The sequence below is a fragment of the Harpegnathos saltator genome, unplaced genomic scaffold, assembly GCF_003227715.2.
Source record: "Harpegnathos saltator strain DR-91 unplaced genomic scaffold, Hsal_v8.6 scaffold403, whole genome shotgun sequence".
Classification (NCBI taxonomy): Eukaryota; Metazoa; Arthropoda; class Insecta; order Hymenoptera; family Formicidae; genus Harpegnathos; species Harpegnathos saltator.
In genome coordinates, this window is record NW_020230210.1 from 1,375,145 (window position 1) to 1,403,018 (window position 27,874).

A 27,874-nucleotide genomic window follows, 5' to 3' on the forward strand; every position below is an offset into this window, starting at 1 on the left:
GATAATCGAATCGCAATGCCGCAATTCGCGATTTTTCTTGCGATTTTTCTTGCCGGTGAAACCACCGGCGCATGTCTAGATGATAAAACGAAATTGTGGGATGGATTGTCGGCGGAGGGGAATATTTACAATGTATCGAAGCAGAAGCCGAAATATGATTTAGGGATGTTCCTTGGGTATCTTTACACAGGTGTCGAGGCGACCGAACGAAAATGTAGGATGTTGGTTATAGGATGTATAAATAATGTCTAATGGATTAGGAACTCAAATATGTTCCGAGAGCGTTGATTTTTCATCTCGGCGTCAATTTTAAAATATTACTGCATTACGAAAAGAATTGTGTAACGATGCGATTAATTTACGCACATGCGAAAGTAAGAAGATCAAACGGCGGAATAATAATGAACAGTATTTTCGATTATATCCCATATGAATCGAAAATTAGTGTTTGACAGCGGATGAAGTCAGCCGACTTCAATATATCAATTTGTTAGGCTAGATGTTTCCCTCGAAACCGTTTCCCAAATTTCTGTGCGATAATTCCAATTAGATCTCGTTTTCTTACCGGTGATAAAAAATCATGATGTGAGCGATACGAGATAGAAAGTATATTTAGAAAGTGTAAGAAAAGTTTAAACACACACGCGTACAGTCTCTAGAGTTTTAATTTTTATTTTAACCTCAAGCGTCATGTCCTGCGGGAATATTTTAATCACAGAGGATGGCTTCGGCTTTGTGCCAAGGTCAAGGCTAAGGAACGTCGTATTTCATGAACCACGTCAAATCGTCAGAAGGTATCACAAAAAATTGCTGTTCCTCATGCAGAGGGAATCATTCAACTTTTTTGCCGTCATTAATAATTATTTGGTTAAAACATTCTGTATTGCATATGAGAAAATCTTTCACTATTATATTCAAGTATATTCAATGGATATTCTAACCTAAATGTGTGTCATGTGACACATGTCTTATTTTGGATAGATATACACTGACGAATAAACACAAAGCGATTGTCCGTTTGATATCCTGGGGCGCCAGTATTCAATCGATCAAAATCCCCAATCGGGATGGAAAACTGGTCGACGTTGTTCTGGGATTCGACGATATGGAGGGTAATTTTTTATTTAAATAAGTAGTCTTGTGCGTGGCGTACATAAATTTTTACATGCGTACGTTTAACATTTATCGTTTGTGTTTTAAGTGACACTTTATCATCATCGTTAACGTAATTAGGATATTTGAAGGACAGGTATATGGGAAGTATTATTGGCCGTGTGGCCAATCGCATTTCCGACGGTCTGATGAGTCTTAACAACGTGATCTACCCTTTGTCGATTAACGACGAGACCGGAAAGGACCATTTCAATGGCGGCGTAGTTGCCTTCGACAACGTTAATTGGCAGTCGCAGATTGTTAACAATCGAGTGGTAGGGTCTAATTTATTCCTTAAAATTGATTACAATTCTGTTGAAGTTCTTGTTTCTTTTACATCATATTCTTCGACGAGGTGATGTCGCATTTAAGCCGAGACAGTAGGGAAGGATACCCCGGTGATCTGTTAACGCAGGTTAAATACACCTGGACGGACGATAATCAACTTCATATTAACATTCGCGCCACTGCCACAAAGTCCACTCCCGTTAATGTCACTAGTTATTGTTTGTTCAACCTCGCTGGACATGTAAGCCGTGAACGTAAAGTTTCGTTTTACACGAGTATCCAATGTCCAGAATACTGCGTAGGTATTCGGATATTATCCGTAATAGTCAAATACTGAGATAAAAAGCACTTATGACACGTATCTGCCATTGTGTAGTTGCCAATTCGTGGATATCTGGATAATATCAAAATACTCAAGTATCTGGATACTGACATTATTACTAAAAAGTATGTCATAATTGCATCTTGCGCGTTACCCGAATTTCTTATTTCAACATTGTGAAAGAAAAGTACTGCACTTTTTGGTTTGGAAATGCGTGATATATTTTTTGAAAGATCGTTATGCGAGATACTTGGTTATGATATTTGAAACATTTCCCTAAGACAACTTTGTTTGAGTAAGTTTGACAGTAGGGTGCAGGTCCGAAAGAATTGAGAAAACACGTTCTCACGGTGAACGCCGACAATTGGACTTTTACGGATGTGCAGAACAAGTTACCGACTGGCGTCATATCTCCGGTCGACTGTACAGTATACGAGTTGCGTTTACCAACTCAGTTGAACCGACGTCGATTATTCAAAGTACCGGGTGGCGGTTACAACCATAATCTGTGCATCAATAGCCCCAATTACTGGTGTTATCGTTTTCACGCCCGGTAACCTTCGATGTTTATTTGATCTTTCAAATCTTACACATGCATATCGACGTTTAATTGAAAGTAGCATATCATTTGTCTTAATATGAAGAGAATATTTTTTTTTCCTTTTATCCAAAATTTACTTACTCCGATATATAAAGTATCAACCGAGTTATTTCATTGTTATTTGGCAAGAATTTTACATCCTGCTTCCGGACGATTTCTGGAAGTTTACTCGAATCATCCTGGTCTGCAAGTTTCTACGGCTAATGAGTTGCCAGATCCCGAACGCGTCAACATCTGTAATTTACAAGCTGATTCTTTCTTAACGGTGAATATGAAATTGAAGGTTTTTTGGAGTTAATAATCTTTGCAGAAAATATCTAGTTTCGAATACTAAATCATCAAACAGACGACGGAAATCGAGATAAGAAAATCTGAGGCAATTTATGGCAAAGGAGGTCTCCCTTATTACCGTCATGGCGGATTTGCATTGACGCCTCAGAATTATCCCAACGCTGTTAATATCGAGCATTTCCCATCATGCGTCTTGCATCCTGGCAAGGTGTACATACACGATATGACGTACAAGTTTGGAGTGCTTTTCGAGGATGAAAATTTTTAAAACTAAAGTGGTTACGTTTTACGTTATTCAAGAGTTATCTTCGTCCCGAGATACTTTGTGAGGGGCTGAGTTTTTTGAAAGTTTTTACAGACAAAGAATGAAAGACCAACACGTTTCTAATAAACTCTTTTCACAACTTTATTATACGAGTTCTAGCATATTTTTCAGTTTTATACATAACTAATGTCCTTACTATTATTGGCACGAAATGTCGTAAATGTTATCATCAAGCAACCACGTGGATCGGTGATATGTATACAAATTTCTCTTTGAGGTTTGAGCGCAAAGTGTATTCATTTTGCGCACGAAACTACACTCGCATGTGCCACATTTTCTTTCGAGCTAAGATTTATAAATATATAAAGCTACATTTGCATGTATAACTGTGTACATGGGCGTTCGCTCGCTTAAAGCTACAGTAGTAATCTAGCGTTTGTACATCTCTAGTCTTTGTTATCTCTAATCTAATCGTGTTGCGTTTATGTAATGATTGTAGGCAGTACATCAAGAGAACGCTGTTATGCGTTGGCGTTCGCGAACAACACTCGGAGAATCTTCCGTTCCGACTTACTCTTTTTTTATTATATTAAATCGATGCACGGGGAGAGTTAATTGCGCTAATGAGAAAACTTAGGTGAATATTATCTCGATACGCGCGCGCGTGTTGATACAAACGAGTAAATATAAACCGTCGAGGAAAGAAAAACAAGTAAGGCACTTGGTAGGCACGTTGGCAGTGTAAAAGTTTCGCAGATGTCGCAAGTTCGCGGTCGTAAGAAATCGTTATTGCTTGCGGATAGAATATCTATTATCTGGCAGTTAAATGAGGCAATTTGTGCGCGAGTAAACGCAAGAAGTCGCGGCATGCAGTGATCCTGCGTTCTTCCGTTAAGACAGATCTCCAATTGTCCAAGGACTCGTGCTTAATGATCAGTCCTCGAATCTTACGGACCACTCTGTGTTTCTCGCGGCTCTCCTGGAACGTTGATGTTTCCGGTACTTTTAATACTTCGCCACAGCTCGAAATAATTCCGTAAAAATTGACTAAGAAGAAGCGTAACGCAGTATAGGGCAGTGTCCTCTCACGGAATCCAATTGTCCTCGATTCTTTTCCGTGACTTTTGTTTTTTTCATTCTACGACTATCAGATGGACTCTGAACGTTAGCGGTTTCTCCCATTCTTTGCTCGCTGTCGCCTCGTCCTTCGGACGACCGTGAATCACTATGTGAAACTCGTTCGGATTTTTCAGCCGATGCCGGAAGTGCAAAGCGGAAATACCACGTTCCCTGACGATCTCAAAGTGACCGTCGTTGTTGCCCCGTACAATGGTGTAGTTCATCTCTTCATCCTGCAAATTAACAACGTGTAGAAACGTTTGAAGCAACGTTAGTCTTTCAAGTGGTTAAAATTACAGCAAGAATTACCTTGATGGCAGATTGCAGCTTGATAATCCGCGTGCGATGCCTTGTCTGACGCAAGTTGACTCTGAGAACATGTTCCGTTCCGTGATGATGTCTTTTCGCCTTAGCATTTCGACGTTTCTTCATCATCTCGCTTCTCTTCATTCTCATTTCATTGTCTGCCGACCTGTTTTTAGTATTCCTTCTGTGTCGTCCGTTTACCTGAATCGAAAATCTTTGTTATTGAGTTATCATAAATAAAAGAAAGTTGTAAACGCGCGAGGTATGCAAACCTTGCATGAGAAGCACCCCTCCGTGGAAATTATCTTATCGTCAGCCGGTGGTATGTGATAAGGGTCAGGGTTGATCTGAAAGGTTGGCACGTTGCCGATTTCTTCGCCGTATCGTCCTTGAGATAACGGGTTGATAGTAGACAGACAATGACCCTAAAATGTGAATAAAGATAAATAATAATGACAGTACCAATATGTATTTTTTAAATATTTTAAATAGCTTCTTTATCTTATACGGTTAGAGGACAAACCTGTCCAATTCGCTGATAACCAGTAGGACAGCCACAAATAAATCCGCTGGCTCCGTTGGGAGTGCATCCGAACGCGCAAGGACTGCCTAGACATCCGGCACTCACCTTTAGAAAACAAGATAAAGATACGCGTTCCTTTTATTCTTTAAACATGTTACGACATCTGAATGGTAATTCGTTATAAAGTATTTGGGATATCTTGCAAAAGTTAATAGCTGCGAAAATATACAAGGGTTCGAGTTATTGTACCTGCACGCAAATTGCCAAATTGTTGTCAAACTGGTAGCCATCAGGGCAACCGCACTTATAACTGCCGATCGTGTTAATGCATGTGCTATCCCCACAAGGCGACAGGTTGCATTCGTTTTCATCGATACACTGATTGTAATAGAGATGTTGAATGAAGCCTTCCGGACAGCCGCAGCGGTAATTACCCATAAAGTTCTAGAAATCGAAATTCACGATGTTGTGAGCGTTGTGAAAAATTTCCCTTGCAATCTGATAAGTTTTTTATGTTAATAAGTTAGTCTAATATTCGTTTTAACAAATTGATTTTACCTGGCAGCCATGCTCACAGTTGGCGTCGTCAGCACACTCGTTATGATCCGTACAAAATCTTCCCGTATGATCGAGCTTGAAGCCTCTGGGGCAGATGCATTGGAAGCTGCCCAGAGTGTTGATACATTTGCCGGGTTTTGGGCAAATTCCTGGCTGATCACATTCGTTAATATCTAAAAGGGAAGATTGTACCATATAAAAGGTAATTCAAGAATTATTATTTAGCAGAATGTTTTAAAATTGGATAATGCGAAATTGGGAAAGATACGTAACCATGGCACGCGTCTCCTTGCTGGTTGTAGCCCTCTTGGCAGCCGCAAGCGTAGCTCCCCGGAGTGTTTATGCAATTTTGTTGGCACAAGTGATTCCCAGTCGCGCACTCGTCCAGATCCCTGCAGCTGATACCGTCGGGGTTCAAAATGAAACCTGACGGACATGAACAGATGAAGCTGCCTTCGGTGTTCTGGCAATTGTATTTGCACGGTTTCGGCGTCAATTCGCACTCGTTGATGTCTGCAAACCCAATTCGGTACATAATCACTTTAGTACTTGGTAGTTATTACTATTACTTGTCTATTAGAGAATCTTACCGATGCAGTGAATACCAGACTTGTCGGCTTTGTAGCCCTTGTTGCAGATGCACCTGTAGGAACCGAGGGTGTTGATGCACTGACCATTCCTGCAAAGATCGGGTATGGTCTTGCACTCGTCGATATCTGAAAATTTAGATTAATAAAAAGTAGAACCTCGTTATTGTCACGGTTGACAAAAATAGTATGATTGATAGTGAAATTCTAAATGTCTACGGAATAAGGCATGACTGCACCTTGACCGTCCACAGAGAATCCTTTATCCAGACAAAGCTCGTTGTAATTGTCGGAGTCTCGGGACGGGCAGATCTCGCAATGCGGACCCCATGCCGCTCCCATGGTGCAGCAACAGTCTGCCTTCGTAACTGTGCGTAGTTCTGAGGTCCTAGCGGTACATCTGCCACCGATCGTTTGTAGGAAACAATAGCCGACTCTACGATCTGACCATAGAAAAATACAGATATATTTCTGCCCGTGGTCGAAATTAAGATTATATTATTACTTTTATTTACTATCCAATTTTGCATCGCTTCATACCAATACACGACTTTCCATCCAGACTTTGCTCGAAACCGTCGTAGCAGAGGCAATGGTAACTCCCTTCCGAGTTAACGCAACGCCCATGTTGACAGAGACCAGAGTTGATAGCGCATTCGTTGATATCCTTACACTCGTCCACCGTTCCTATCTTCTGATACCCAGGCGGACAAATGCACATGAAAGTACCAATCAGATTCTTGCACTGGAATCTACAGTCGTTTGCCGGTGTGACGCACTCGTCGACGTCTGTAAATGAATATTTTGCTCGAACAAAACTTGATTATACATTTAGACGATCTCGCCATCTCTACGTGCGATCTTTACGTGCAAAACCTGAGAAGGAAACACGAAAAAGTTATATTTCACGTATGCTTTAATAATTATAATATATTATCGGACGTATCGAAGATTATAATAGAATTGTTAAGTAATATAATACACGTACATTATTATATTATTTAATAATTATTTACCTATGCAATGGCGGCCGTCAGGAGCTAACGTGTAGCCATACGGGCAGATGCAACGGAACGAGCCTGGCGCATTGTGGCACCTGAAAGCGCACTGATTGCCTAGCTCCAGGCACTCGTTCACGTCTTCGCAGACTTGGTTAGCACCCGGCGCGAATCCATCGTTGCACGAACACTCAAAGCCACCGTCGATGTTGCGGCAAGTGCCGTTACCGCAGATGTTCTGGACACTTAAACATTCATTGTTGTCCACGCACCGTCTCCCGGTGTCATCCAACACGTATCCCGTTGGGCACTCGCATCGGAATGAGCCATCTGTGTTGATGCATTCGCCTCCGGAACAGGCATCCGGCATGAACAGGCACTCGTTCAAGTCAATCCCAGTGTCGTCCCTGCCTGGTCCTTCCGGGCATAATCTCTTGAATTCCTCTAAATGAACATAATGATTCGAGCGTTACTTTTCTGGATTCTTCTTCTTCATAAGTTCCCTAAGGTAGCGCCGCTGGAAAATGTTCATTGATTTGTAGTTAAAGTACCGCTATTCTCCGGTGGGCATGCCTCGCAGTAACGTCCCCAAGCCTTGCCCATCGTGCAGCAACAGTGTTTCCTTGTTACACCGCCTTCTCGTGGACTGGTACATTGGCCTCGTCTGTATGTGTCGTAACACTGTTCCTGTCTCACGTCGATGCACCTCATCGAGTTCGGCTTGTCGCTCAATTGATACCCGACTGGACATTCGCAAATTACGCCGCCTTCCGTGTTGATGCATCGACCGTTCTCGCAGATGTCTCTCGTTTCCACGCATTCGTCCACATCTGTCAGATGGTTACGAGAAACATCAGTTTAAGAGTTCTTAAGAACTTTAGGACATGGTAATATAGTACGAGCGATTATTGTGTATCGAGATGTGAAGGGGTTTACGAACCGACGCATTTTTTTCTTGTATGGTCTAATTCGTAACCCGGTGGACAAGAACATATGTACGATCCCATTAGATTTTGACATTTTCCTGGCGATGGACATAATCCCGGTATCTGCAACAAATTGATGCAACAATAAAAAATTTTTATTTTTAGGAAGCGTTTGTATATTTGATTTATTTAAAACTTTGTAACGATATAGTTATATAATATTAAGAGAAACTTAATATATGAGCAACGTGAATTGGATGCAAATTAAAATATCGTATTTTATCACAGTTTACCTCGTGGCATTCATCAATGTCGCGGCAGTGTTGGCCATCTTGCGCCAATACGTAACCGTCCGCACACTCGCAAATGAAACCGCCAATCGTGTTTCGGCATCGACCGTTGCGGCATAAGAACGGCATTATTCGACACTCATTAATATCTGAAAGGAATGTGTTAAAGCCGAGATATGCAAAATACCTTTCGAATAAAGAATCGAATCGATCAAATAAAGAAATCGGAGAAAAATGAAAAAGAGTCAAGATTTGATGACTTACCCGCGCAATCATTGTTAGGACTAAGCTTAAATCCTTGATAGCATTGGCACTTGTAGGAGCCCAAGGTGTTGATACAGGTCCCGTTGTTGCATATATTTGGATTACGCTGGCACTCATCAATGTCGACGCAATTGTCTCTGTCGCGAGTCAGCGAGAATCCGGAATGACAGACGCACTGGAAGCCACCTTGCAGATTGTTGCATGCACCGTTGTTGCAGATACCCGGTCGCTCGTAACACTCGTCGATGTCGACGCAATCGTGTTGGCTGAGGCCGAGTTTATAACCGGCTGGACACACGCACTCGAAGTAGCCCTGATGATTGCGGCACTGTGCATTGCCGCTGCAGGGATTCGGTACCTAAAAACAACGGGAACCTCAAAGTTCGATATTATCAAAAATAATAGGGATCTTTTGAAATTGTTGTTTGTCTTCAATGTTTGATCTTATCTTAATCGTACAATATTAGTCTTAATTAAGATAGATATCATAAATATTGAAGGCGTTGGATATTTTATCGAAAATGTGAAAAGCCACACCTGCAGGCATTCGTTTTCATCAATACATTGGTGCGAATCTTGATCGTAAATGTAGCCTCGATCGCACTGGCACTCAAAACTACCAGGTGTATTCATGCATCGGCCGTGGGTGCACATCGTCGGCATCAGGGCGCATTCGTCGATTTCTTCGGAGTGGTTCGTGATTGGGTTCATGATCTGGCCTGGCACCAGTCCGCACAGAATCTCGTGCTCACCTGACAAGACCAATCAGACATATGGATTTCATTCCATATGTCGATCGTGTTTGATCGTGTGAATACTCACGAGTTCGCTCGCCTGGACACTTCTCGCAATTGCTGCCCCATGCAGCACCCATTGAACAGCAGCACAACATTTTGGTTTGTGGTTGCACCATGGGATTAAGACACAGTCCGGCTTCGTAGGTGAGATAGCAGGACTCTTTCCTCATGTCAACGCATTCCTCTAAAATACCAAACGTGTAACAACGTGTGTGAATCGTCCGTTCTTTTTATAGTAGTTTACATCCTCGTCGTATATTCATTTTATTTCATATTTTGTATCCTTATTCGGAGCACATTACGAAATAATTACATTGATTTGTACCAATCGCATTTGGCTACTTTAAATTGAATCGATCAAATTTAATTATCACAAGATTGGACATATAGAAATATTTAGACTTTTTAAAGTTACTAACTTCCTCCTGGCATCGCCATGTATCCTTCGGGACACTCGCAATGATATTTCCCTTGATCGTTGATGCAGTATCCTACTCCGCATATATGTGGATGCAGAGCACATTCGTTGATGTCTGCAATAATTTTTACGTGTTCAAACATACACACATACACGTAATCTGAATATGTAAAAAAAATATAAAAATGGATAGATCTAGAAGCGATAAGTAAAAGTAATCAAATTAAAGTAGTAAATATTAAAATTCTCGCGAAAGCATCGGGTCGCGTAATTTTAAAAGTTTTATTTCCTGAAACTTCTCACACATTTTCATTACCGATGCAATTGGTCTTGGTGTCGTCCAAGATGAAACCTTCGTTGCAGGAGCACATGAAACTACCGAACGTGTTGGTGCAATGTCCATTCTGACAGATATTCTCGTGTTCTTCGCACTCGTTGATATCCTCTAAAATAACTGTCACACGGTTCGGTCTGTATCCTGGTCCACTAGGACACAGCTGCTCATATTCCTTTGTGCCGACTTGCGGGCACTCCTCGCAACGATTGCCCCAGGCATTGCCAATGCTGCAGCAACATGTGGCCTTCGTCACCGATGACGCCACTTCGAAAATGCATTGAGGCCTTCCGGTGCCATGCTCGAAACCGGTGAAGCAGAACGATTCGCGCCTATCTATTTAATCGAGAGTAAATCAGGATAATAAGGATATATCAACGTGAAGCGCGACAATAGCTCAAGGTTTAATGACATGACACGTACCTACGCAAGCATTTCCGGCTTCCACAAGCTCATAGTGCGGTGGGCAGCGACAGATATATTTGCCCTGTGTGTTGATGCAGGTACCATATTGGCAGGATTGCGGGCTCTCGCACTCGTCCACGTCAGTGCAATTGCCGCCGGAACCATCGAGTTTGTAACCCTCGTTACACTCGCAGCGGAACATGCCGAAAATATTCTCGCAGTGGCCGAAGACGCACAGGTTGCTGAACATTTCGCACTCGTTGATGTCTACGCACGCCTGTTCGTTGTGTTCATCTGGATGCATGAAACCCATTTCGCATTCGCAGCGATAAGCGCCCGGATAATTCAGGCAGTGCCCGTTCTCGCAAAGTGTGCTATCTTCCGCGCACTCGTCAATGTCCTTACAGCTGTGGCCGTCGCCTCGAAAGCCAGCGTCGCATACGCACTACAAACAATTGATTTTAAAATTAACTTCTAAGTTCGAACTGTGAATTTGGAAAACTGATTTCTTTAATTTAACGTTTAAAGTTGATTTCAAAAATTTTATATTTAAAATTTCTGAACATTAGAAAGAATCAGAATCTGAAATTAAGAGAATTTGTTTCTTGTGATTTAAAATCGATGCAATTGATTTCAGTAGATTAGTAGATTTTAGCAAGCGCGCGCACACAGCTTGACAGCAAACTCGGATTTGTAATGTTCTCTGAATCAATCGTTTGTCATTTCCACGTTATTGTTATATTTCCAAGAGATTAATTTTTCTTTTTAATGGCGAATGTATAATACCTTGAATGAACCCTCGGTGTTGATGCAGTGCGCGTTAGAGTCGCAGCCACCATTGTTCGTGGAGCATTCGTTAATATCCCAGCACTCGATTCCGTTCCCAGTGAAGCCCTCGTGGCAGGTGCAAACATACGAGCCCTGGGTGTTTTGACACTCGGCGAATTCACTGCAGGAATAAGCGTTTAGCCGACATTCATCGTCGTCGGTGCAAGCAGGTCCTTCCGCTGGCTTCACCGAGTATCCTTCTTCGCAGCGGCAATTGAAGGAGCCGATGGTGTTGTAGCACTCGCCGAATCCGCATATTCGTAGTTGCGTTGCACACTCGTCGATATCTGACAACACACAACAAGTTTACAACAACATTTTGCACAAAGTAGCGTGTATAACTTTAATACGAGTACATGTAATTTTTAATGAGTAGATGGAATACTCACCTATACACGACGTACTATCTCTTCCGGGCAACAAACCGTTCGTGCAGTTGCACTTGTAGCCACCCGGTGTATTTTTGCATTTACCTCCGTTGCATATTCGTGGGTTCTCCTTGCACTCGTCTACATCCAGACAAGTTCGACCGTCTAGATTTAGAGCGTAGCCAGTGCTGTCACCAGTTATTGAGCATGAGTGTAATATAATGTCAACAATCTATTATAGTTTTCCAAGTCGAAGATAATAGATCTTGGTAATGTTTGTTTCTTTACCGGCAAGAGCAAGAGAAGCTGCCCGGAGTATTCAGACAAATGTCTTCGCAACCACCATTGCCAATCGCACATTCGTTGATGTCTTCGCAGTGAGATCTGAGACCCGTCTGTTGGTATCCATCGTCGCATATACATTGGTAAGTGCCCATCATATTCTCGCAGACGCCATTCGAGCATATACCACTGGTCCTCGAGCACTCGTCTATGTCTTTGCAGGACTGCTTGTCGGGGCCCAGCTCGTGCCCCGGCGGGCACTGACAATTAAAGCTGCCCTCGGTGTTGATGCAAGTGCCGCCACGACACAATCCCGGCGTCTCTTCGCACTCGTTTATGTCTGAAATACTTTCGCGTAATTGAATCTGAACTGAATTTTTATCGAACCTCTTCTTATATCGTACCCATGCAAATCTTCATGATGTCGCTGCTGCGATAACCCGGGTTGCAGTCACATTGAAAATGGCCGGGCATGTTCCTGCAAGTGCCATTCCCGCAGACTCCACGCATGATCTCGCATTCGTCGATATCTAACGAGAGAGTTTATATTTGTCAAGTTTAAATTATTCAGGTTTCGTTAAATTCAGATTTTGACGAATCAAGTCTTTTTAATTAACCAGATTTTATCAAGTTCTAAGTAAGTCTTGAGCTTGATTGGGGATTTAGACTGGCAATAGTTCAAACGAATTGGGTTTCTCCGTTCACATAAAGTCGTCGCTTCACACTTTTAGGATTTTATTTCGTCGAGATCCGGAACATTTTTCGTTAGGATTCGAACTGTTTGGATTTTGAATTCCAAAATCTGACCGATAACCAATAATTTCAAACTTACCGTTGCACTTAATGCCGTGCTCGTCGAGCGCATAGCCTTGGTTGCATCTGCAACTATAACTGCCGATCGTGTTTTTGCATCTACCGTTTAAACACATGCCCGGAAATTCGACGCATTCATTGATATCCTGACGCTCGGTGAAGCCTTCCCCCCGAGGACACAGTTCCATGTGGGCCTGTGTACCCATTTTAGGGCACAGCTCGCACCGATCGCTCCCCCAGGCACGTCCGACGGAGCAACAGCAGAGGCTTTTAGGGAAATGGCCTTCTATGGGATTGGTGCATTGGCCATGACGATAGTCTAAGAAGCAAGTTTCTTGCCTCGTGTCGATGCAAGTGATATCTGTAATCAAGAGATTACAAGGAACAGATATGCAGGGTGATCCATATGGAATGAGCGTAGGGAAATTTTTCTGCAAAATGTCGGTTGTTTAGGAGATTAAGAGTCGAAGAAATATCGAAAATGATAAAAATGCACCATTATTACTGTAATGTCCTTCACATATTTTCTTAATCGGCTTTATGTAATCTTTTTGAGGGAGTGGAGCGTGTTTGTGATCATTCGTCATCAGTCGCTTACGTGCTGCGTCCAAAGTGAGACCAGGCGGACACTCGCAGCGATACGAGCCGTCTGTGTTCACGCAAGTACCGCCACCTTTACAGATCCCATTGTTAAGCTCGCACTCGTTGATGTCCGTGCAACCCTTGCCGTCTACCTTGGCGTAGCCCTTGGAACACTCGCAGAGCGAGTGGTCGCAGATCTCGCAAGGGCTGCCCCAAGCCACGCCGACCGAACAGCAACACTCCGAACGCAAAGCTACCTTCGGTAGATTGTTCTCGCAACGGCCATCTACCATCTTGGTCCAGCAGGAACCTTTCCGATTGTCTGAAATCAGTTAGAATGCTGCCTTAACTTATATATATCATACTTATTTGTTTCATGATTATTTCGTTGCTGTTCGGAGAAGCGAGTGACTCGTACCCATGCAGATATGGCCGGTGTTGTCGAGAATGTATCCCGGCGAGCACTCGCACTCGTAAGCTCCCAGAGTGTTGATGCATATGCCGTTGAAGCACACTTCTGGTCCTAGCTCCTCGCACTCGTCCACGTCCTCGCACATTTGATTCTGCGTGTTCAACCGCATGCCCGTCGGACAGATGCACTGTGAATAGATCAGTGTTGTTAATGGTCGCAAGATCCTTATGTTTAATGGCGGAGTCGAAGTACGCGCAACAATGTGTCCAGTGAGATCAGTAATTTACGATAAAAATGTAGTCGTTTTTAATTTTTAATTAATCGATATCTTCTCTGTCACTGAATGAGGTAGTCAGTAAATGGTTAATTTACCTGGAAACTGCCGGGCGTATTTCGACATTGACCACCGCTGCATAAGGAATCCTCCAGCTCGCACTCATTGATGTCGCTACATATCTTCCCCGTTGCATCCACTTCGTATCCGCTGTCGCAGATGCAACGATATGTCCCCATAAGATTCTCGCATCCGCCATTGATGCAGATGTTTGGGTTCTGGGCACACTCGTTGATATCTATGGCAATATTCGTATATATCGCGTTTACGTTTCTTCTCTTTTCTCTTAATTAGAATTAGAATGAAAATTTTTAAACTTTGAAGAGCTCATGTTCGAGAAACGCCAACTCGTCTTTGAACGTTGAGTTTCGAAATTTCGAGAATGTGGAAATTAATATTCTCGCAAGTTTAGAATTTGAGATCTCGGGTCTTCGAGCAAAGTACTTCACTTTGGCTTTTTACCATCGCCATTGTAAGTCATTCCGGCGCCATGCGGGCACAGAGCTTCGAACTCCGAGCTGCCCGGAAGTGGACAGGGTTGGCAAGTGCTGCCCCAGCCCATCGGCTGGCCCAAGATTATCGTGCAGCAACAACAACTGGACTTTGTTACGGCAGTGGATGTCGGGTTGGAACATTGGCCGTCTCTGTACTGCGAATAGCACAGATCTCTTCTCGTATCTGACCAGCGCGGAATCATCATTTGTTAGATGTACCCAGATTTCACAAGTGTATATTTGAGACGAAACGCATAATATGTTTCGTGCGGAAAATAATTGTTACGAACCTAGACAGGATCTTCCGTCAGGACCTAAGTTGAATCCCGGATGACACTCACATCGGAAACTACCAGGAGTGTTGATGCAACGTCCATTTTGACAAGGTGAACTTAGACACTCGTCAATATCTTGTGAGATAAATTATAAGAGAACTGTAGGTATATATATTATGCCTTCATCGCAGATTTCTCTCTCTCTCTCTCTCTCTCTCTCTCTCTCTCTTTAATTTAAAGATTTTTTATTTCTGCATTCAACTTCGCGAAATTTAAAAATTTGAGCAAACTGCACATCTTGGAAATATGAAATCATTGATATTGTTGAAAATTTAGACATTTAATCGAGATATTTTAGAAAATAAATAGTTCCATTTTCATCATCGTTGGTATTGTTAGTTGATGTGAAATGAATACCTATGCAATGACTCAGATCAGGACCAATCCTGAAGCCAGAGTCGCAGACGCATTTGAAGGATCCCTCCATGTTAACGCATTTGCCGTTCTCGCACATGCCGCTAGTAGAACATTCGTCCATATCTACGCAGAAGGTGTTGTCTCTCGAGGGAGTAAAGCCCGATTGGCAGATACAGTGATAGGATCCTGGTGTGTTCTCACAACGGCCGTTTAGACAGATTCTCGGATTGTCCAGGCACTCGTTGATATCTGAAAATGCAGAAAACTCGGGCGTGATTACTGTCGCGTGATCATTCCTTGGGATATCAGACTCACGTGCCTTCTTGCTCACACTTTTTCCTAGCGAGAATCTGATATTTACAGATAGATAGTTTTCCTCACCTACGCAGGTATTCTTCGACGGTGACAGGGTATAACCGTCATTGCATTTGCATTTGAAGGATCCGTTCATGTTGATGCAACGTCCATTTGTGCACATTCCTGTGTCTTGGCACTCGTCGTGATCTAGAAACATACAATTGGTGTAATTACTGCTCCGTTATTGCTGTAGTTACTATTGCCGCTACTATTAGTCATTTGAAACATTAACATCGCGGATGGTCAAGAGAGCAATTACCGGTGCAGTATCTGCCTTCGCCGGACACGACGAAGCCGGGTGGACAGTCGCAGGCGAAGCTGCCGGGATAATTGCGACAGGTCCCACCTTGACAATAACCTAATTGGCACTCGTCCACGTCTTCGCATCTACCACCGGGCTTTCTCGTGAATCCCGGGTAGCACTCGCACTCGTAACCCTCTTTGGTGTCGATGCAGTGCCCGTCGCCGCAGATGTCCGGTCGCAGCGCGCACTCGTTCACCTCGGTGAAAAACTGCAGTTGCGAGCAAAGCCTGTTGTAATCATCTACAATTGAGTAATAACGTGGATCCTGTAGAATTGTCAATCGTCATAGTGCTCGCTTTTATCTAGTACGCACTGATGCTCGTCTCAGTTCTTCATCAATGTTGATTCTGTATTCGGTTTGACACGACAGGATATTTCCGCAGAGTATCTCAAAAATATTTCAATTTAATGAAATATCGAAGACATTCCGCGCTCGAAATGTTCAAGTTCAGATTTAATTTTACAGAGTTGGAAGCAAAACAAGATGATAACTTGCGATAAGGTTACGTAGGCATTGTCAAGAATTACGAACACGTACATACAAAACACGTATACTCGAGCGCGTCAAGTACTGTTTCTTGCATTTCTCTTCGGAGATGCGTACGTACCGCTGCCAGGATTAGGACAGATGAAGCATTCGTCGCCCCAGCCCCGGCCCATGTTCTTGCCGCAACAGCAATCCTTCTTGCTCAGTCTCATCGCCAGTCGATTCTTACACTGTCCGTTACGATTCACCGTCGTGTAACACAATCCCTGTCTGCCGTCTGACGAACAATTATCAGAAGATTTTAATTATCGAATCAGCCCATGAGCAAATAAGTACTATAAACTAGGGAGATATCTAATATCTCTGCAATAATATAATCACCGATGCAATATTTGCGGTCTTGGCTTTGTATAAATCCCGGATTGCAATGGCAGTAATAGCCACCGTTAGTGTTTATGCATCGACCATCGGCGCAGATGCCTTCCTCTTGACACTCGTCCTTATCCTTGCACTCGTTGGTCTCGGGATCCCTCGCTTGTCCCGGAGGACACTCGCAAGTGAACGAGCCAGGAGTGTTTAGGCACTTTCCACCTTGGCACAATCCGGGAATTGCTTCGCACTCGTTGATATCTGAAGAGAGTGCGAAAATTACGATTACTGTTATATTTATTTTAAATTATGACAAAGCTCAAAATCGTGAATAACACAATTTGATTATTTTTACTCGTACAAGCAAAACAGTTCAATTATCTTTAGTTTGTATAAATAAAAGTGCAGGTATGTCCATTTTCGAGTCGACAAGATCAGACCGATAAAAGACGGAAGGCTAAATTTGGCGTACCGACGCATTGACCCTGATTGGTCTTCAAGTAACCTAATTCACAGTCCATTCTAACTGGACACCTCTCGCAAGGGTGACCCCAGCCCTTGCCCACAGTGGCGCAGCACAGCTGCCGTGTACAAACTACCCCTTGCAGGTTGGCCAAGCACTGCCCGTTTTTCACTTTGGTGTAGCAGGGTCCGGTCCTGAAAGATACATTGTGAAAGAACTCGCGGAGATAAAGCGAAAGGCACGTGCGTTACCTGTAATCGGTCTCGCAACGTCTCCCGGTGTATCCGTAGATGCAAGCACACCGATCCGAACCGATGCATCTTCCTTGGTTCTGGCAGGGTTCCCGACAAATAGCTAATTCACGATTTCTGGTTAATTATTCGTACTCGCTTTACTTGCTTCCTATGGAATTTACTTCAGCACTCACAGCACTTGCTGATCTTACTCACGTTCGTTGCAAAACTCCCCCTGAAATCCGCTACGACATTGGCAACGACCATCAACGCAATTTCCATTCATACAATGAACCTTGCAGCCGTTCTCACCCCGGTCGCCGCGTTCACTGCCACTTCCGATCTCGTGGGTGGTGACTGTTGAATGAACTTGATTTTAATTATCAGTTTCTCAAATTTCTCGTGGAGATTATTCGTGGATGCCTGGCTATCGACTAGAATTCTCGAGGATGCTCCTCGATCAACACTGACAGTTTTATGAAATATTAATGAGAACAGTCGGCCGAGGTCGTTCGATACATATCTCACCTTTGCTTTGTCCGCCGGTACAAGTAGAAGCGACAATGTCACCTTCGCATAAGCAGATGTTGGGCTTTATGCATCTTCCTAGAGGACCGCAGCGTCTCGTGCAAATTGCTAAAACGCGAACAACACTTGAAACGCTGAGCGATTATCGATCGATATTCAGTGCGCTGTACGAATTTCGCATTTATTTAATATGACAAGTTTTATGTAACAAAATGCAAGAAATCCCCGTACAAAACTACAATATGATTAATTGCAATTTTAACTCGAAAAGATGGGCGTTGAGCAACTTCTACGGCAACGGTTTGTTATATGCGAATTAATTATCGGTTAATTACACATACAATGAGAGAAAGAGAGAGAGAGAGAGAGAGGGGGGGGGAAGGGGGGGGACGAGAGAAAGAGAGAAAAAGAAAGACCCGGAAGTTGACGGAACGCAGATCATGAAGTGTGGCCGCGTTACCAGACAATGCGATCAACAGGAAGCGTATAACAGGTCATTAAACCAGTTTTATTCGTGGTGGCTGCTCGTGTCGCATAAATGCCTATTTGTCCGTTATGTAATTGCACGATCATTATCAACGTCCGCGGGCAATACCGAATGATAATTATAGGTGATTACTCGCGCGCGATATTAATAACTGCTCTCTACCTTGCGGATATTTCGCAGTAGGTTTATTCTGTCTCATACGAGGACCCCCTGATGATCGCGCAAGGTCATCGTATCCTCCGTCATTAATTACAATCCGTCATTAATACAACCTATTTAATTCTAATTTATTCTATGCATTTTTCCGTTACGTATATATTGCCTCGATCGGTAAAGATATTTAAACTTCGCTACTCACGTACGCTGTTAACGTAATATTATTTGTGAATTAAGAAATAACGATACTGACTTAGCTGATTAGTACGTTTGTCGACGACATTAAGCGTGGATTGTTGATTTTTACTCACGTATAACGCACAGTCCTGTCTCCGGTTTCTTCGTCCATCCTGGACAGCAGTAGTTTTTATACCTCGATCTGCAGACGTTCGGCCTGGAAAGAGCGTTCGTCAGTTTTCTGAAATCGCTTTGTCCAACTGCGAATCCGCGAGTCCTTTCAGAGCGCATTCATCTGAAAGTTCTTTATCAGCTTTCGAGTTTACGCGGGAGTTAGTGGTCCCTCTGTGCGATGCCAGCTCGAAGAAGCTGCAGGCGGAAACGCGGCGTTTCCGCGGCATTTCCGCGGTATCGCGCAAGAAAACGGTAGCGCGCGCAAGAAAACAGGAGCGGAAAAAAGAGAAGAATGGAAAGAGAGAGAGCGGAGTGCCACTTCAGAACAAGGCGGCCATTCACATCTGGCGCCTCGTAATTAACGTCAGCTGCTATAGATCTCGCTATAGGCTCTAAACGCCGCCACTTAGGCCTCTCTCGGCGCCGCAATCGCAAACGCGGCAGCACCGCCGGCAACTTTCTCACGTCGTGCCATTTTTTCTCGTGCGCCAGATAACACGATTGTTATCTGACACGATTCGTAGGGCCCCGAGCACATTTCTGTGGCTTTACTATATCCGAGTGAGTTTCAAAATCTTCAGTAGTCTCTCTCCCGTAGTCTCTCTCGAGTCTTGCGCGAGTCTACGCTCGAATGTTAGACGGAAAGAACGTTGCAGCTATTTCCTCGTGTAAAATCTTGCGTAAATTTTCTCGTACTCTCTAATGGTGCAAACTGGTATTTCGAGTCTCTTCGGGACTTCGAGATCGAATCGTCGGATTTGAGAATTTTTCGAAACGGGACTGATGATGCCGCGGCTAGGGCCCTCCGCATTCCCCTGCATGCCCTTTGGGCGTAGCGGCTCCGATAAAGTAACACGATAACTTGTTATGCGCATTTCTCGTTTCGCTAGCGTGAGAGAGATTAATGTCTCCGCGTGTCCGGCATCTCTCGTTCTTCCTCTTTTTGCTTCTCCTCCGTGACTTCTGACATACGCGTTACACGCTTGGCGCATCGTATCGTATTCGCGGACTGGGCATCGCGCGCGCGCGCGCGCGCGCGCCCGGCAAGTGGTGGAAAGGTGAAGGAGCTTGCTTGTACGACAATATTAAAAAGGAAAAAAAGACGGTGAAACGTGTACACACGCGCGCGCGATGGAGCAATCTTGCTCAAACAGTGGCCCACTAACTGCACAGAGTACACACGTACCTGAGACGAGTGTTTGCGCGTGATTACGTCGCTAAACGACCCCGTGTACTCTCTCGAGTCCAGAAACCGGCGTTGCTCAAACGGTCCGGTGTGATAAAACGCGCCCGACTGCGTTCCAGAGAGCAAATCTACCTCGTATTCCGTGTTTCTTCAGCAACGACAAAATCCCGCGGAAGTCCCCCCCGGCCATCCGCGGTCCGAAACCGACAGTGACCGATCTTGATCAGTTCACCGTTAATTGAGAAATTATAGCGACGAGATCGCGTCCGAGTAATAACGAGTAATTGACGGCGGCGGAGCCACGGGGATGTGGGCGATCGTCGTCGCCCCGCGATCGAAAGTTTCAATCCAATCTGTATGCAAATGGCCGCGCCTCCTTTGAAGAGATTGCTCCGCCGCCGAACTTGCATCGCCGTGCGATCACATCGATCAACACCTTGGGCACCTTCAGCGCGCGTCGACAGGGTGTAATTTTAACACCCGCTCCTAATGATAGCCTGTCCTAACGAGGCCTGAAATCAATGCGCCAAGTTGTTCATCAGCCGATATCTTCATCCGAAGATCTTTCCACGCTGGCGCCCGTTCCCGCGGAGCCAGCCAAGACGCCAGCCAGCTCCGTCCCTTCTGTCCTCTCCCAACCTGCCTCTCCGGCTCTCCCTCCCTCCGCAATTGATACGTTTACCAGCGGTGTTAATTCAGCTAACGATTTCTGCAGAAATCGGCAAAAGTATCAGCGCGCGCGGCCTCACTTATCACTTGTTGTCGAGCTCAAAAAGCTACGCCGTTAACCGCAACATCGTCAATGAATTACTGTACGTATTAATCAAGGGACGTCCTGTCAGCGTCTAGATAACGTAGACTCAATTAACGTCCGACTCGTAATTAGCTAACCGCCACTTGCGAGAGTTCAATTGGAAAGTGCGCTATAATGACTTTGAAGCGACCGCTCTCGAATTGCGAGCCATTTAAATTAAGACGATCAAAAGGCGACTGCCTTTTGATCGCAATTAGGGACGAGCCTCGCAAACAACGGCGCGGCGTCTCGCGCACGCGGGCTCGCGAGGAGGGTTCCAACCGCAAAAAAGCACAGCCACGGCAATTGTGTTTGCGGCCCGCTTAAACGAGCGTTGTGTCACAAGTGCAATTGGTCATGGTGTATTGCGGCACGAGCGCGATTGCGTCGCACGCGAGAGATCTCGCGTGCATCGAGTGCACGCATCGATATCTTAACACGTTGGCCGTCACTGTTGCTCATTCGGCTGTTGTTCATTCTTCCTCGCGGACCACCCTGCGTCTTTCCTTCTTACGCGCGGAGGAGAGAGATCGCTTGAAAATCAACGTGACTTTTTAGATGTCAGTGCTGGCGGTGAGATTTTCTACGCATGATGAACACCGCTGAAGAAAAAAATAATATACAGGCTTGGTTCCGTGGACATAGGATGATCGCTGTCGCGGCTGTGTGACATCGATCTCTCGTGGGAGATCGCTGGTGGCCAACGTGTGTTGCTCGCAAACGCGGTGAGACGTTACGGCAGATTCTCTCATTTCTCGTTGGAACTCGGAGGTACACATTTTGCCGCTTCAGCAAAGAATCGAGGATGACGTGACCTCGCGGAGTCCGGTAGATTCCCTTCTTCTAAAGACCGTATCACACTAGCGACTCGCGACTGCGGCTGCGATCCTTCCTCGACCAATCAGAAAGCCGTCCAAACGACAGCCGCGAGTCGCTGCTTTCTGATTGGTCGAGGAAGAATCGCAATCGCAGCCGCAGCCGCAGTCGCGAGTCGCTAGTGTGATACGGTCTTAAGATCGCGACGCGAACACGCGATTCTCTGGTACACCTTGTATAATGATTTCTTTCCTCGTGTCGGAAATTATGTTGCGTTATGATGACGCGCGCGCGCGCGCGCGCTGCGCGTAACGAGCTTAAATTACGCGTTAAATTAAAATTAGTCGGCGTGATGAGCAACGCAAAAACAACTCAACGTGTGACATGTTTTCTTATCATTCCGCTGGCCGTCGGCTAGGTTTAACAACCTTCGGCCACTGACAGCTTCGTTACTTTGGCATCGCTTCCTGTACACTCCTAACAAAATCTTTCGAACGGCCGATTCTTTACGTATCATCGCGAGCGAGTTTGACTTCGCGGTGGAGACGCGTAACGGGCTACCCGAAACTGGAGCGCTGATCGCAGGAGCTCTCCGGTGAAGAAGAAGAAGAAGAAATCGCATCGTATCCGTGGTAGCTCGAAGTGCGATCAGCTATCTATCCGCGCGAAGCGAAACCGATCTTTCCGAATGATCATGAACGGCGCCTTGTCACGGAGCTGCGCTAGAGGCCGCAATAGCGGCTCTAATGCTAACCGCCTCTACATCCCAAGAAGTTGCTCCTTCACTTCCTGTCATCAGCATCGCGTAACGCGCGACTTAAATCAGTCTAAGTAGTTTGGACTAACCGTGAATAATTTCCTAAGTGGTGGTCCCGTTACACGTAAAACCGACCCTATATCCTATTTTTCGCGTCTCATCTCATGAGGTAAGAATCAAGGTGGCACTCGCTCTGTTCCCTGATACGGCGGATACAGCGCGCTCTCTCCGTTCCTGTTCGCGAATTTTTCTCAGGCCGCGAAGTGTCCGCGTGTCGTGAAAGACGCTGAAATGTGAAACTCGCGTACTTGCGAAGGATGATCTTTCCCCCCTTCCCGGCTTGCGATCGATTGTCTTCCCCCTCGAGTTATCGGTGATAAGATCAGACGCCACGACGGCGCACAATCAGGCTTCACACGTGACGGGGCATCGTTCGTCATTCAGCGAAACGATGAATCGCATGGCACAGTGTACTCATAGACGTATAAACCGGATGGCGATGAACGGGTCATCTCGCGGAGTCGATAAAAACGCAGCAGAATGCACTTCATATTCCGAGGTAGCGCGCGCTTATCGCGCCCGCTCGTCCGCATTCCACCGCGCTAATTAATTAACGTGGAGACGCGCGTTTTATCAACGCGGCAGATAATGCAGCTGCAATTCCCGCGCGGAAGAGAAGGAGAGACGCTCGCGCCGAACGAGCGTCTTTCGACGGTCGCGCGAGAGCCGTAAAAGTTTATACGGCCGGCCGGTAGTATCTCGCATTTTTACGTATCTCGGCGTCCGGATTTCCCGTTCTAATTTAATTTAACTCTCGGACAACGGACCGTTGCGACATGACCGAAGGTGCAAGAGAGGATTTCAAGGGTACGAGAGACATCGTACGAAAGACGCGCGACTCCTCCGATGTTTGCATTGTTGAGTCGAGTCATCGGCAATTGTTCTAACCGGAGCTCTTGAACGGGCTGCTCAAAACTTCGTGAGATTGTTGGTCGTTAAGCGCAATTTAATGATGTTGCAAAGGTGCAAGACCGGAATGGAGAGATGTTCGTCGCAAGGCGTTTAACGGACACACGATGTACACGAACTGTAAAATTGCGTAATCAGCAAACTACGCTGATAACTGATGCCCTACAATCGCTGAACTTTGTCATTTATCGTTTGTATTCCTCTAAATGTAAAGATAATGGCGCGAGGCGAATTTATTCATATTCCGGCGTAGCAGCGAGTGATTGTAACGTCTAACATCCGCGACACATTTCGCTGCTTGCAATCGCTGCTTACGCGCGAGAGAGACGATTCTCGTCTCAATGGCTGTAATTCAATAATGTGGGGCATCGTATCGATTGAGTAATTCCGCGACCGTGTTTTAACGCCACTTGATACACGAGCGGCTTAATTTCTGTTCGAGTCTTTGTGAGACCCGATTAGACTATCCATCCCAGTCGCGGCGCGACGCATTATAACGAATGAAATAGTGGAAATTAGTGTTGAAATCATTAGATTATTCCATGAAACTAGGTCTGCTGATATTCCCACGCGGATCGGACTTGTAACCGTTTACATAAATATGTAAGTTCGCGGGCTCTTCTCGGGCTCTTTAGATTTAGCTCGAAATTTGCACTTGTATGTGTGTCGGAGCGTATATTTTAATATATTACAATATCTTCATTCAAGTAACACGTGTTTGCGTATGCATAAATTGTGTAACTTGCACGATTTGAATTTTATATTACGACTTCCATGAACTCGTATGCTGCCTTAAAACTTGGGGGAGATTTGAAATTTTTTTTTTTTGGTGTTTTGCGAACTTCGAATTTGAGATGTCTCGATGACTTGCAGATGACGTGAGTCTCAGTTGCACACGCAAGTTGCCTTGTACTGGGACTGGGACGTAACAATATATTGCCCGAATCTTCGTTAGTCTTGTATTTTCTGATACATTAATCCGTTGAAATTCTACGACTTGAGATTCTGGAAACTTGGGGACTCTCAAGCAGTTTGCTGCTTGAGATTCGGAAGTAAGTGAAGGCCTTGCCTCGAAGTGCTCGGTAATTGGGCAAGATTCGCCTGATAAATCGCGACTGATACGTGCGAAAAGTCGGAATAGTATTTCCGTCATTGCGCGCATACCAATGCCAATTGGTCGCGATGGATGTGTATGTGTGTGTGTGTGTGTGCTGCTAATCCCCCGTTTATTATCTCACTTAGCTTTCGGCACGATCGCGAAAACATCTGCGGTAGACGGAACTGAGAAGCGGCGGTACGTGCAAAAATAGCGCAAGTGCAAGATATTATCGGCAAAACTTGACTTTTGTTACGAAAAATAGGCGCGACTTGGACAGAATTCAACACGCTGTGTATAACGTAACACTCCGATAACCCAATTAGGAGTTATCGCACCGTTTAACTCACGAGGACGGTGCTCGCTTGCAAGAGAATCATCGGATTCTAGACAGAAGCGCGTTATTAGCAAAATACCGGGTTGTTACGCGAGCTCTTCTCCGACGAGACGATTTAACCCGTTTTAAGTGATTGACTGGTGGTGGTTGAAGGACATCAAAAGAGACATCGTATTTTGAGGATTCCAACGATTCGAGAAGAATCTGCGACTATTTTAGGCAAAAGAATTTTTTTCGTGCGGTCTCTCGCTTCTTCTTCGGAAGATCCTTCGCTAAAAATGTACCCGCCAGATATTTCGCTCGGTGTGAAACCGCGGGCGAAAACTGTGTTTTCGGACAGGAACACTTTGTTGCAATATCCCCTCTCTAGCGTGCAATTATCTCGATATTTTGCAACACGGTCGTTACAGCGTGCCGTTCTTGAGAAACCACTGCGATATCGATTCTTGCCGATCGCGAAATTCTTACTCAAGCCGTATCAGTAAACCGGAATATACTCGGTGGTGGTATTAATCTTACGATCGTATCAATCAGGAAATTGACTGTTAATGTTTCACGACGTTGTGAAATCGGCCGTTAGTACCACCCGAATACTCACCCGAGGGGTGCCACTGATTGCAGGGTGTTGTCCAAGTCTTGGGTAGGACTCGGAGTGTAACGTTGCCCCGTCGCTACGCCATCCTGAACAAAGCGACATGCCAGGATGATCCAGGCTGCTAATAACAATGCAGACATCCTGCATAAAGAACTCGCAGCCTCGTGTCCCTGATCCGATTTCTCCTTCGATTGTCCTGGGTTGTCCTCTTAGCTCGCAGGTTTGCCGATACTCGCGCATCTAACACGCATGATCCTTGATCGATCTCGAGGGATTTTTCCAAGTCGCCGCGATCATTCCACCGTCTACAAGGATATTCATATCCCTTGTAACGCGCCAGTCAGCGCAAAACCCTCCGTCCGTTTCTTATTGGAATTAATTTTGATCTTTGTTTCTCTCTGGAGTCTCGCGAGCAGTTAAGTACGATTTACATGCAACCTTCAGCTAGATGGGAAGTTTTTGTACACATCTTCTTCTCGTTACCCGCTGTTTCGCCGCGTACACTTGCGCCGAGAAAGGCAACAAACGATAATTCGCTGGTGACTGCGATGCCTTTCCGGAAGCGCCAAATTAGTACGACGAGATAGAGGCAACTATCTTCTGATATAAATATCCACCACCGCGAGTGGCGTTTTGCCGAACGAGAGGCGAGAATTTACGATTATAATTCCGCGCTGCTCTCGCAAATAATTTATCTATACGTTAAAACATGTTCATGCCTTATATCTGTACATACAATTAAATATCATATGAATTCTGTTACATGTAATTTTTAAAAGATAACTGGTACATATATTTTTTTCTCTTATTAATTCAGAAATGTGTTTCATAGACGTGTCACTGGACGTATTACTGTGTACTTCTTTATTTCAGCAATATTTGTTCAATATTCGATTCAAATATTTTTTAACGTTCCAATTACATATTACGGAAAGATTGAATATTTTTAGCGATTTTCTTTTCTTAGGAAACGAAAAACGAATTAAAATAGTTGTCCGTGAAAGAAGAAAGAGGTGTTCGACCGAAATGACGTTTCTCTCAAATTTACCGATCGTGCGACTTTCTCTCGTTACCATAACGCTAAAGGCGGGAAACGACGAAACCTATTATTAAAGTTCCATAAACTTGCGCGACTCTCGCGGGAAGCAAAAAGTATTAGACTTGATCCGCATGTCCTACTGTGAGCAAAGTGAGGATCGAAAACTCTCGATCAAAACTGTTCGAATTGACCGCTGCAGTCCGTTTTGACACAAGAAGCAGTCTCGTCTGTTGGGAATAATAAGAATCTCATTTTTCTCACCGGAGAGACGAAATACCGATTGCGACAAATCGAAAGACTCCGAAAGGACTTTTAAACGTACCTGCTTATGTACCTTCGGCGGTTTAGCGTTATTCCATAACTAACACGAGCTCATAAATAACTTCGCGCTAACAGATCTGCGACACACGCGTGGGCCGATCGGCGATTGCACATATCGCGATTAATTGTGTCCGGCTGTGATCTTCTATTTCGCGCGCGATCACGCATGAACGAGCCGGGAGCTGCGAGATCAAAGATCACCCTCGAAAAATCGTTCGCTCGAGTCAGCGTTCTTCAGGTCGTGTCTCGATCCGGATCTATCACTTGATCTAGTGATCTCCTTGGTTCGCGCCGCGAATAATCTGTGATATATCTATCGATGATGTGGCAGCGAGTAGCATGTATATCTTGACGCCTCCTTTCTTAGGAAAAAACATATAAAATTAGAAAAGATCACGGACGTGTGTGGTCGTGTCGTTTTAAAAGATTCGGAACTTTGAACTCTTCCTCGAAGTCTGGGTTCTCTTTTGTAACTATCCGCTGCGTTTCGATAATACGAAGTAATGTGCGTTACTGTTCATTGGATTCGAAATACTACTCGAAGATCGATGCTTGTCGTTTTCCGCATGTGGATTAAATTCATTTAACACGAGCCTATTTCTCGCATACGACGATTCCAATTGAATTTCGGAGTCTGTTAATTAGTTTGTTGATAATTAGTTTTATCAGCGTGGGAGAGAAGCTTTCGAAAGACGAAGTTTTATAAGGCTCATTTCTTCGTGGTGTTTCGACTTCGTTGAACAGTAGCGCTTCGGTGGAATATCCAGGAGGCAGCAACGTAAAGGTCTCAATGAAAAATCCCACGTCACCAATCGAAAATTAACATAAGCGATCCAATTTCATCGCGATTCCCGAGCACCTTGACGACTTCCGATTTTCCGACGGCTCGCTCGGTGATCAAATCCTTCGGCCCGTTCAAGACAGATCGGTCTTAAAGGGAGACGGACCCCGAAAGGATGCGCCGCGACGGGACTCGGCGCG

The 27,874-nt window shown here is 44.7% G+C and overlaps 2 protein-coding genes across 5 annotated transcripts; one reads left to right on the plus strand and one right to left on the minus strand.

The window, feature by feature from the left end:
* The first annotated feature begins 690 nt into the window (after positions 1-690).
* On the plus strand, positions 691-2,937 carry LOC105189335 (aldose 1-epimerase). The gene is made up of 7 exons (XM_019844260.2): positions 691-794; positions 982-1,112; positions 1,234-1,432; positions 1,474-1,681; positions 2,074-2,315; positions 2,493-2,646; positions 2,725-2,937. The coding sequence occupies exons 1-7, from the start codon at positions 691-693 to the stop codon at positions 2,920-2,922; spliced, it is 1,236 nt and encodes a 411-aa protein (XP_019699819.1). The 3' UTR covers positions 2,923-2,937.
* Positions 2,938-3,046: 109 nt separating this feature from the next.
* On the minus strand, positions 3,047-27,874 carry LOC105189278 (fibrillin-2). Of its 4 annotated transcripts, none has more exons than XM_019844272.2 (43): positions 27,753-27,874; positions 26,895-27,251; positions 25,537-25,838; positions 18,945-19,027; positions 17,991-18,098; positions 17,679-17,819; positions 17,481-17,583; positions 17,239-17,423; positions 16,779-17,027; positions 16,519-16,674; positions 15,866-16,150; positions 15,631-15,753; positions 15,250-15,498; positions 14,848-14,967; positions 14,526-14,741; positions 14,102-14,301; positions 13,736-13,916; positions 13,334-13,639; positions 12,755-13,096; positions 12,327-12,452; positions 11,929-12,262; positions 11,662-11,828; positions 11,231-11,559; positions 10,463-10,889; positions 10,022-10,375; positions 9,707-9,820; positions 9,313-9,471; positions 9,028-9,242; positions 8,491-8,848; positions 8,230-8,375; positions 7,951-8,059; positions 7,562-7,840; positions 7,029-7,454; positions 6,553-6,801; positions 6,252-6,455; positions 6,016-6,141; positions 5,699-5,938; positions 5,426-5,598; positions 5,117-5,311; positions 4,868-4,972; positions 4,617-4,769; positions 4,348-4,545; positions 4,053-4,271 (listed from the first exon to the last, which is right to left on the minus strand). In XM_019844272.2, the coding sequence occupies exons 3-43, from the start codon at positions 25,671-25,673 to the stop codon at positions 4,053-4,055; spliced, it is 8,589 nt and encodes a 2,862-aa protein (XP_019699831.1). In that variant the 5' UTR covers positions 25,674-25,838; positions 26,895-27,251; positions 27,753-27,874. The 4 variants fall into 4 exon arrangements, with proteins under 4 accessions (XP_011149570.1, XP_025156958.1, XP_019699831.1 ...); XM_025301172.1 differs by having other exon boundaries at positions 26,895-27,255; XM_011151268.3 differs by having other exon boundaries at positions 3,047-4,271; positions 26,895-27,874.

Bases quoted from the DNA above. Each gene is read 5' to 3' on its own strand.
- LOC105189335 (XM_019844260.2), top strand. From the start codon at position 691: ATGTCCTGCGGGAATATTTTAATCACAGAGGATGGCTTCGGCTTTGTG. The intron at 1,113-1,233 runs GTAATTTTTTAT...TAACGTAATTAG, and splicing joins GGGATTCGACGATATGGAGG to GATATTTGAAGGACAGGTAT. The intron at 1,433-1,473 runs GTCTAATTTATT...ATTCTGTTGAAG, and splicing joins GTTAACAATCGAGTGGTAGG to TTCTTGTTTCTTTTACATCA.
- LOC105189278 (XM_011151268.3), bottom strand. From the start codon at position 25,673: ATGTCTGCATTGTTATTAGCAGCCTGGATCATCCTGGCATGTCGCTTT. The intron at 16,151-16,518 runs GTACGTACGCAT...ACTCAATTGTAG, and splicing joins CTGTCCTAATCCTGGCAGCG to ATGATTACAACAGGCTTTGC. The intron at 8,060-8,229 runs GTAAACTGTGAT...AATTTGTTGCAG, and splicing joins ACATTGATGAATGCCACGAG to ATACCGGGATTATGTCCATC.